This window comes from Carlito syrichta, unplaced genomic scaffold, assembly GCF_000164805.1.
Source record: "Carlito syrichta isolate Samal-C Ts95f unplaced genomic scaffold, Tarsius_syrichta-2.0.1 Scaffold305805, whole genome shotgun sequence".
NCBI lineage: Eukaryota > Metazoa > Chordata > Mammalia > Primates > Tarsiidae > Carlito > Carlito syrichta.
This window is the reverse complement of record NW_007249901.1, coordinates 133,058-143,416: the sequence shown is the minus strand read 5'-3', so window position 1 is coordinate 143,416 and position 10,359 is coordinate 133,058. Positions and strand designations below refer to the sequence as shown.

At 57.4% G+C, this 10,359-nt stretch overlaps 1 protein-coding gene across 1 annotated transcript in view; it reads left to right on the top strand.

The window, feature by feature from the left end:
- The window catches only part of RAP1GAP (RAP1 GTPase activating protein), a 47,313-nt gene that overhangs the window by 25,857 nt on the left and 11,097 nt on the right, over nucleotides 1-10,359 (top strand). The window contains 13 exon segments of the mRNA XM_021714833.1: nucleotides 381-428; nucleotides 1,384-1,422; nucleotides 1,833-2,018; nucleotides 4,669-4,772; nucleotides 5,044-5,122; nucleotides 5,504-5,557; nucleotides 6,592-6,675; nucleotides 6,900-7,000; nucleotides 7,135-7,264; nucleotides 8,233-8,388; nucleotides 9,170-9,241; nucleotides 9,846-9,932; nucleotides 10,340-10,359. Coding sequence (XP_021570508.1) covers nucleotides 381-428; nucleotides 1,384-1,422; nucleotides 1,833-2,018; nucleotides 4,669-4,772; nucleotides 5,044-5,122; nucleotides 5,504-5,557; nucleotides 6,592-6,675; nucleotides 6,900-7,000; nucleotides 7,135-7,264; nucleotides 8,233-8,388; nucleotides 9,170-9,241; nucleotides 9,846-9,932; nucleotides 10,340-10,359 — 1,160 coding nt within the window.

Genomic DNA, 10,359 nt, shown 5'->3' with positions numbered 1-10,359 from the left:
CACCCTCCACAGCCTTCTCTCTTCGGAGTCTCCTGCTCCTCTGCCTCTCTTGCCTTTCTGTCTCTGCCTCTCCTCCCCCTCCCTCAACATGTATCTGGGTAGACAGCAGCCCCCTCCCCACTCACACGGGTGTGTGTGCTTGCGCCACCCCTGCCCCCACTCCCAGCCGCACCTGCCTTCCGCACAGTCCCAGCCCTCCCTCCTCCAGCCTCCATTACCCGTCACCACCAGGAAGCCAACCCTTTAGAGAGGCCCAAGGGCCTGAGCCAGCACCCTGCCCTGGGGGTACCCGCATCTGCTGGTGTCTCCTGGGGCTTCCCCTTGCAGTGCCTGGCGGGCCTGGGAGGTGTGAGGTTTGATGAGGTTGCCTTGTCTTGCAGGGAAGCAGGATGGATGAACAGCGATGCTCCTTCCCACCACCCCTCAAAGTAGGTGGGCTTGGCGGCTGCTTCCCAGCAGGCTCCCTGGGCGGGCTAGGTCTGGGAAGTGCTGCCACAGCTGCCCATCAGAGCAAGGAGCCCGCCTCTCTTCCTGTGTGCCTGGTGCCCTGAGCAAGGGAGGCCCAGACTCGCCCTCTGGAAACCTAGGCATGGAGAGCCCCCAGGTCCCCCCTGCACTCCAGCTCCTCCCCTCCGTTCACCCTGCAGCCTCACCCAGCCTCCTCAGGCTTCCCACACTCAAGCCCTTATCCCTCCAAAGACAGCACCGCCACATGCTCTCTCTGAAACCAGTTCCCATCATCAGTCACAGGAAGACCCAACCCCAGGCCCTGAGGAGGCTCATGGGCTGTGCTCCGTGATGCTCCCTGCAGGGGTGGGGTGGGGAGTGAGGGAGGGGCTCTGGTTGTCCCCCAGCTACCTCTGAGGGGACTGATAGGAGGGGACCCAAGGAGATGCTCTTGTTTTAACTCTGAATTTTCTTGGCATATGGTTCTTGGTGACTTGGAATCCCAAAGGCCCTAGAAGGTCAGCCGTGGGGAGTGGGTCCAGGGCAGCAGGGTAAGGGTTAGGGGAGCTCATGGGCCGTGAGCTCATGCTTAGGGCAGGGGTTCCCGGCCCAGCAGCATCCATGTGCCCGAGGAGCTGTGAGAAATGTAAATTCTTGGCTCCCCCAGATGGCCGCATCGAAAGCTCTGGGGCGGCGCAGCAATCTGTGTCTAACAAGCCCTTAGGGCTCTCCAGAGCTTTCTTCTGGGGTGGCAGTGAGCCTCCTTCCCCAGGCAGAGAGTCACCCAGAAGATGCCAGCACTCAGCAAGCTAAGCTCAGCCCTGGCCCCATCTGTGAGGGAGAGATGAGGCAGGGCCCCGCCTGCCCCCCCCAGCCCCAGGAGCCGTGAGTGAAGGTGGGAAGATGTGAAGCCCCCGCCCTGCTTGTGTTTTGCAGACGGAGGAGGACTACATTCCCTACCCGAGTGTCCACGAGGTACCTGGCCAGACCCTCAAGCCCCCACTCCCCTTCAGCCCAGGGCACTCACGCAGGGTGCCTGGACACACTGGTCCTTCTCCTCAGGATTCTGACCACAGGCCTCGGGGCTGGAGATGCAGTTTACAGGCCCAGGACTTCAGAGCCAAACGTGTCAGCCCCTGGGCCGGGGTCACACTCCCTCCCTTCCTGCCCCCACCCCCATCCTGCAGATGGGGCATGAGGGATAGACTGAGGAATAGACTGGGGCAGGTACCCCAGAGGGGGTAGGTATGAACCCCAAGGCCCACACAGGCTCTGGGCTGTCCTCTGATGCCCCTTAGCCATGACAGAAGTGGCTGAGTTGGGAGGCTGTCCTGGGGCCCCTGTAGGGTACAGTAGGAGCAGCTCTCAGCCAAGTCTCCCTTCAGGTCCTGGGTCGAGAAGGGCCCTTCCCCCTCATCCTTCTGCCCCAGTTTGGGGGCTACTGGATTGAAGGCACCAACCACGAAATCACCAGCATCCCTGAGACGGAGCCGCTACAGTCACCCACCACCAAGGTGAAGCTCGAGTGCAACCCCACAGCCCGCATCTACCGGAAGCACTTCCTCGGCAAGGTGGGTGGCCCTCTGGAGTGGAGACTGGCCAGGAGGCCCGGCCTATGAGGGCGCAAAACCATGGGCTGGGGCTGGGTGGTGGTCCCCAATCCCTGAGTCTCAGGGAGCGTACATGGTACATTCACTGATTCACTCAACAAGTGTGGATTGCAGAAGCAGTATTATGACATGGTGGTCAACAGCCGGGATCCTACCAGAGTCTGGGTCCTGGCTCTGCCACCTACCGCACGGGACACTGGGCAGGTTGCTTCACTTCTCTGTGCCCGTTTTCTCCTCTGTAAAAGTGGTGGTGGAAATGATACCCACCTCCTGAGGTCGCCGTGCGGCTTAATGAGCTGATGCTCATAGGGTGTTTAGAATGGCATCTGGAACAAAGTAAGTGCTCTGTCGGGGCTGGCAAATAATGAGCACCAGCTATGTGCCTGGCCCTATTCTAGGCACCAGGTATACAGTAGTCAATGCGATAGACCCAGGCCCGCCCTCAGGCAGGGTGGGGACACAGTAATGTCATGGCTCGATCTGTATGGACGCATCCCTCACCCCACCACCAGCCCTGGAGCAGGGACCCTGCCCAGTAACAATTGTCAGAGTGTCACCCAAGGGTGTTCACAAGACTTTGTGGGTGAGGTTGTGGGGGCTGGAGGGGAGGTCTCTCTGTGAGCTTCCAGCCCAAATGGGGCTCTTCCACTTATTGATGATGTGACCTTGGGCAAATTATTTAACCTCCTTGGGCCTATTTCATTATCTGTGAAAATGAGGATAACAAAAGCACATGTGGAACATATAGAACCATGCCTGGCTTACAGTGACTACTCGGAGTCCACTGCTATTACGGCTCCATACTTACTCAGTGAGGTCAGGATTCTTTTGTTTATCCTGAAGAGGAAACTGAAGCTCAGGGAGGTGACGTGACTTGGTGAAGGTCACAGAGTTACCGAGCCTGGAATTGAACCAGCTCTGAATGACCTTCCATTAAGGTCTGCTGTGGGAGAAGTCAAGCTCCCAGCCGTTTGTGTGTGTGTGTGTGTGTGTGTGTGTGTTGTGGGGGACTCCCTTGGGGTGGGGCACTTTGTGACCTCAGTCTGGGCCCAGGGCATTGACCTGACCCTGGGAGATATGGTGCTGACCAGCAGGGATGGGAGTCCATTGTGACTGGGACCAAACCAGCGGGACCGCGTCCAGGAGCCATTGCCTGGGAGCAAACCCAGAGCCTGGCATGGAATTCCACTTCCTGCCTGAGCCCTGTGGGTATGGAGAGACCTGTCTCCCAGGTCTCTCAGCCAGGTCTGGCAGGTGGTAGGATCTGGGGGAATGTGAGCCTAGCATATAGTTGGCACCCAGAGTTTGCCAAAGGAATGACGAGATGAGGGTGGTGGACCTCAAGCATGGCAGAATCCAAAGAGGTGTAAGTCAGCAGGTCAGAAGAGACATGATCCCTGGTATCAGGTTGGCAGGACCAAGGGGGGAGGTCAGCAGTACCCCCCAGACTGGCAGAGAGGCACTGCCACTTCCTGACTCCAGGCAGGGTGACTGGGGAAGCAGCCAGGTACTTGGACCTTGGGCCCTGTTCTGGCAGAGAGAGGAGGCGAGGGTGACTTTAGATGTTGCCTTCTGGGGCCCTACACCCACTCTCCCCCTTGGGCTCCTATGAGCCTGCTGTGGGGGTGCTCTCCACTCTTGGACTTTCTTGCCAAGTGCCTCCTTACCGAGTGCATGCCATTCCCTCTCTGTGGATGGTGCTGAGCATTTGGGGGTTTTTGCCATTGTGCCCATGTCCATTCAGAATGTCCCTGAGCTGTGGATCTGTGGGGCCCATCCGCTGCCCCTGCCTCCTTCTCCGCCTGGCCTCTGAGCACAGGTGTTCCTGTTTGAACAGGATTTACTTCCAGGATGATTCCTGGGGCGGGCGTGGCAGTCAGCTCCACCCCAGGGCCAGGGCTGGCAGGGGAAGCCCAGACCAGGTGGGTGGTGTCTGCCCACACTCCCAGTCCTTGGCTTTGGGACTTCCCCACCTGGAAGTGCCAGCCCTGGGCTCCTCTCCGGGGGTGTCCTCCATGCCGCAGCCACCCCTCATGCCCTCCAGCAAGTCTCTTCCTAATGCTGAGCTCCCTTCTCCAGGTGAGGCAGGAGGGCGGGGACCTGCCCAGTCAGCTGCCCTATGTTAAGAGCTGTTTGACTTCCTGTTTCTCACGGGGCTCTGGCTTCAGGGGCCACAGAGTCACAGATTGGGCAATCAGTAATCGACTTTTTCTTACTGAGCACCTGCTGCATGCCCAGCCCTGAGAAGGTCAAGGGCTGGAGGCAGGGATGTATGTAGAAATGTGGCCCTGACTTGGACGAGAACCCCATGGCCAAGGTTGCCACAGACATTCACTGAACACCAAGTCTGTGTCGGGCACTTCGTCCTTCAGTCCTGGCCACCACCAAAGCAGGTGACTCACTCCCAGTTTGTAGACTAGGAAAATAAGACCCAGAGAGGGGAAGTGGCCTCCTCAGGCTGCTCAGTAGGGAAGAGAGCTTTGTATGCAGGTCTGCCTGCTGTTAGCCGTGCCACCTGCTGCTTGGTGAATGACCCCCTCAGGGCCTGCGCTGGCTTTCTGGTCCTGTTTCCGTCAGCCTCACCATCCCTGGCCCCCACCTCCCACCACAGGAACATTTCAATTACTACTCACTGGACACTGCCCTTGGCCACCTTGTCTTCTCGCTCAAGTATGATGTCATCGGGGACCAAGAGCATCTACGGCTGTTGCTCAGGTGAGGGTGACTGGGGAACTCCTGAGGCAGCAGGGAGGGCTGAGGTCTTATCACCTGAGAGCCTGTCTCATTTTACCCACTCTCCTAATTAAGGCCCAGAGAGGGGCAGAGGTTTACCCAAGGTCGCACAGCAAGTTAGTACCTGAGTTGGCGCCCATCGTCACCTCCAGTTCTTGCTGTGGCCCGCCCCCTCTGGCCTTACTTTGTGTGAGGGTCTCCCATCTTCCTGTCCCACTGCCAAGCCCCTCACCATGTGGCTTTCTCCTCCCAGGACCAAGTGCAGGACGTACCACGATGTCATCCCCATTTCCTGCCTCACCGAGTTCCCCAACGTGGTGCAGATGGCAAAGGTGAGGTGGTGCCCTGGACTTCCTGGCTCGCCCTCTACCCTGGCATGTCCCTCCAGCAGCAGGCCCTCACCCTGTGCACTGCAGCCCTGGGAAGCACTTGAACATGTGGCAGATTCGGATGCAGTAGGGACACTGTGCTACTGCATCCGAATCTGCCACATGTTCTCCTGGGCTCCCGTCCCCCTCCTGTATGCTCTGGGCACTCTCCATGGCACCCTCAGATCCCAGGAACCCCAGTTCTCTGAGCAACAGTGAGTCCCCCAGTCCTGCTTGACTTTTCCAGCATGGCTCCTTCTCAGGCCCTGGCCAGGAAGTCCCAGGAGGCCCTGTCTGCTCCTGCCCAGCCCAGGCCTCACACCCCACCCTTATCTCTCCCTGCAGCTGGTGTGTGAAGATGTCAATGTGGATCGGTTCTATCCTGTGCTTTACCCCAAGGTATGGCTGCATGTGGCACTGCTCACGAGGGTGGGTGGGTGGGTAACTAGAAGACTGAGATTTAGTGGGCACCTTCCGTGTGCCTGGTATTTCCCCCTAGTTCTCTCATTAATCCTCACAATAACCCTGCAAAGTTCGCAGTTTGCAGAAGAACCACAGAAAGATTCTGTGCCTTACACAAGGATGCACAGCAGATAAGGAGGGCTCGCCCTTAAGCCTGGGGTTGTCTGCCTTGGAGGCAGGCCTTATGTCTGGAAACACTCAGCGCTATTGGGGACCCTCCCAAGAGCAGCCTGTGCTACAGTCCTCCCACGGGACAGGTCTTTTTCCCATTGGCCTTACCTTCTGATCCCAGTGGAGACCTGGGAGAGCGAATAGCCCAGGTACTTCCAGCTCTGGGGCTGGGTGCTGAGTTTCAGGCACTGTGACAACGTGGGAATAGCGACAGGAGCTTTTATTTTTGATGAGCCAAGGAGGCTTCCTGGAAGAAGAAAGACATGTAAAAGGCCCTGATTGAATTCTGGAACAGTGTGAGGTCCCTGGAGGTGGTGTGGTCAGAAAAGGTGTTCTGAAGAAGGGGCTTCAGAAGTCATGTCCCACCTCCTGGTTCTGGAAAGAGAAACTGAGGAGAGCTTGCTCAGGGCTCCACAGCCGATTGGTGGGCCTTGGCTTGTTCCAGAAGGATGAGGTGGGTTTGCAGAGGAGCCCAGCAGTGAGTTGGGTGTCACAGAATAGAATAGAGGTGGACTTGGCCATGGCAGGACTGGGGCTTGTGGCAACACTCAGGAGCAGTGGGCTTAAGCTTTGGAATCCAACAGATGCGGCTTCAGATACCAGCCCTGCACACTCTTATGAGCTGCTGATCTCAGGCGCGTTGCTTAAGCTCTCAGAAGCCAAAGGTCAGAGGGGGACGGCTGAGTGCCTCCCTCCCGGGATCATTCTGAGATGATGGTGCAGAGTGCCTAGCTCAGTGAGAAGAGCTCACGGCTGGCAACTTGCAGACGCATCTCTTCACCCATCATCCCCTCCCATAGGCGTCCCGGCTCATTGTCACCTTTGATGAGCATGTCATCAGCAATAACTTCAAGTTTGGAGTCATTTATCAGAAGCTTGGGCAGGTGTGTTCCCCTCCTCCTCCCTGCTCCCCTCCCCCACACCTCTGACTCTGGGACCTCAGAACCCTGCCAGGGAAAGCATCTGCCCAGGGATGCTATTTCCCAGGAGTCCAGGGGCTGCAAGATCTCCTCCCTCTAGCCCTCTTCGGGTGTGAGTGGGGACAAGGAGGTGGGGGCTGCTTAGAAGCTTCTGCTCCATAACCTTGGCCCCTCTGTGTGGTTCCCAGACCTCTGAGGAAGAACTCTTCAGCACCAACGAGGAAAGTCCTGCCTTCGTGGAGTTCCTCGAGTTTCTTGGCCAGAAGGTCAAACTGCAGGACTTCAAGGGGTGAGTATTCGGGAGGGATAAGCCAAGTGTGATCTGACTGCGCCCCTGGGCCGGGAGGGAGCCCCTATCCTGGCCCCGTGGAGGCCTGGCTAGGGCTGGAGACTGAGCCGTGGCCTGGGGGGGCCTGGGGGCAGGTTTCGAGGAGGCCTGGACGTGACCCACGGGCAGACGGGGACTGAGTCCGTGTACTGCAACTTCCGCAACAAGGAGATCATGTTTCACGTGTCCACCAAGCTGCCCTACACAGAAGGGGACACCCAGCAGGTATCCTGGGAACCCCCACTACCTCCCACCTTCTGCCTGTCCTCCCCCATCTACATGTCCATTCAATGTCCGTCATACCAGGCTCCATGCTAGGCTTGGGACACAGAGGTAGAAACGATCCAGTCCACTTGTGGGCTCTAGTTGGGCAGGGGAGACAGGCTGCTGCATTCTGGGAAAGCCTCAGTCTTTTGAGATTGAAACAGTAGTGGCACCTGCCTGCTAGGTGAGCTGAAGTGAGTGGATGTGCAGAGAGTGACCAGTACAGTGCCTGTCACGTCACAAGAGCTCAGCATATGCAAGCTAGCATTTTTGTGGGGGGTGAAGGACACCCACTCTTGGCAGAGGTGGGAGTCAAGATAAAGTGACTTTGGAGGAGCTGGGAATGTTCCAGTGAAAGAACAGCTTCTGCAGAGGCCTGGGGTCAAGAATGCAGGGCATGTTCCCAGAATTGAGCTCAGAAATGTGTCACCTTGTCCTCAGCTTCCTGTAGGGCTGTGTGCCTCACCCTGTGCCCCCAGCCCAGGGGGACAAAAGGGTATGTCAGAAAAAGGAAAAGCTATTCCTTAATTTTGTGCCTCTTTTCTTTTCATGGGAGACTGTTCATTTTAGCAGCATGAATATGTGCTGAGTAGAGCTTGTTTGTTCAATGAGGGGCCATGTTTGGGGTATGAGATAGGAGAAGGGCTGAGAGAGAGGACCTAGGGACCAGAAGACCTGGCTCGAGTCCCTGAGCTCCTTGGAGGACCTGGAAGTTGTTTCTTTCTTGGCCTTGGTTTCCTCATCTGTTACAAGTTTCCAAGAAAACCAAAATAATTTTAAGACAAGTTTACCGCCATGTTTTCTTGGGGGAAGCAAGTCCTTAGACGTGCCCTCTGCCTACCCCAGACCCTCCCACACCCCTGTGGGCACCCTCTCCCCTGTGGGCGCCTCTCTGGCCAAACCGTGAAGGCCTGTGGCCCTGTGCTCAGTTGCAGCGAAAGCGGCATATCGGGAATGACATCGTGGCTGTGGTCTTCCAGGATGAGAACACGCCCTTTGTGCCTGACATGATCGCGTCTAACTTCCTGCATGCCTACGTGGTGGTGCAGGCCGAGGGTGGGGGCCCCGACGGCCCCCTCTATAAGGTGGGTGATCCTGGATCCTGTCAGGGGATCCGCAAGGGCCCTGGCCGCGGCTCTGCCCTCATGGGGATGCCTCCCGAAGCCTCAGTTTTCCCAGCTGTAAATGGGGGACCATGGAAAGCTCTGATGGTGGAGGATTCCCAGTATCCTCTCTGCTCCCCAAAGCTCATCCCTTTAAAGAGGCCATGCCCCCCTCCACTCCTGGCCTGGCATCACCTTCCTCTCCCCGCTTTATCCTCCTCTGCCTTCACCGTCCCTGATTACTCCTGAGGTCCCCTCCCGCTCCCCAGCATGCAAACTCAGGGCAAAGGAGGAAGGAGTGGAAATCCTCGTAAAAAGGATTTGTCCAGAGCCAGGCATGGTGGCTCACACCTGTAATCCCAAAACTTTGGAAGGTGGAGGAAAGGGGATTACCTGAGCCCAGGGGTTTGAGACCAGCCTGGACCATTTGGCGAGACCTTGTCTCTACAATAAATAAAAAAATAGCTGGGCATGGTGGCGCACGCCTCTAGTTCCAGCTACTTGGAAGGCTGAAGTAGAAGGATCACCTGAGCCAGCAGGTCAAGGCTGCGGTGGCTGTGAGCATGCCACTGCAATCCCGCCTGGACAACAGAGTGGGCCTTCGACTCAAAAGAAAAAAAAAAAGGATTTCCCCAGCCAGCAGCCATGGAGCCCCCCAACCAAGAGGCAGGCCAGGGAGGTGAACTGAGTTTCTGGCTGCTATTGGTATAGGGCAGAGCAGGCCCCGAACTCTACAGGCATGAACAGCTGCCCTCCCTTCCAGGTCTCCGTCACCGCGAGAGATGACGTGCCCTTCTTTGGGCCCCCCCTCCCAGACCCTGCTGTGTTCAGGAAGGTGAGGAGCAGCCCCCAGCCCAGTCATGGGTAGAGCAGGATTAAATGGATGGGGCCGAGGGAGTGGGGTGCACATTCTGCCTTACAAGGTCCCAAAACCCCACTGTATGCAGGGAAGCTGGGCTTCCCAAACCCAGTAACTGGGCCTGGCTTTTCTGTTCAAATTGAAAAACAACTTTTTTCCACAAGGTCACCTTTCCATAGCAGACTGGCCTTCCCTCATTTCTGTTCTCTTTCTGACATTATCAGTTCTCTCTAAAATGTTTGGGGGGCACGTGTCTCTGTCACTTCTTAGAAGCCACACTTCAAGCCTTGGCTTCCGTCCCATACACAGTGTGTTCTGCTACCCTGGGCTGAGCCAGCAGAGACTCCAACCTAGACCCTAACATCTGTGGAGCTTGCTCTCTTGAGGTTTTGGGCAGCCATGAAGGCCCAAGGGCCCCTCACAGGTGCCTGGGGAACTGAGCCCACAGAGATGTCCTCTGGGAATGAAGAGGGTGACCCCAGGCCCAGGAGCTGCAGCCCCTACTCACTAGGCTTTGGCCCCTTGTTCCTGTGTTCATCTGACCCCCCTTTCTCATTTCCTCCCCACTGGGGGCTCCCAGGGGCCTGAGTTCCAGGAATTTTTACTGACAAAGCTGATTAATGCTGAATATGCCTGCTACAAGGCAGAGAAGTTTGCCAAACTGGAGGTGAGATGGACTGTTGGGGTTGTCCCCTCCCTTCTAACCGAGCCCTGCCCCTGGGGAGGGAAAAGCCATGTCCAGACCTTGGCCTTAGTGGGGTTGCATGGGGAAGGAGGGATGTATGGAGGAGCAGGGCTGGTGTCAATGGAGAGGAGGCTGGGGGCATCACAGGGATAGGGAGGGGTGAGGGGCTGGAGGTGGGGGAGCTGACAGAGGACACCACTGAGGTGTCAGATCTTGAAGGAGTTATAGCAGGAAGCTCAGGGCTACAGAGAGGCCTGGGGAAGCCCGTGCAGGGGCCCTCCCCACTCCCTCAGAGAAGATGGCTCGCAACTTGATGGTGACCCGGATTCGCAATGTGGCCCAAGAGGCTGATCACTGGGGTCTCTCCTGACTCCTGGCCTGGCCCACAGGAGCGGACACGGGCCGCCCT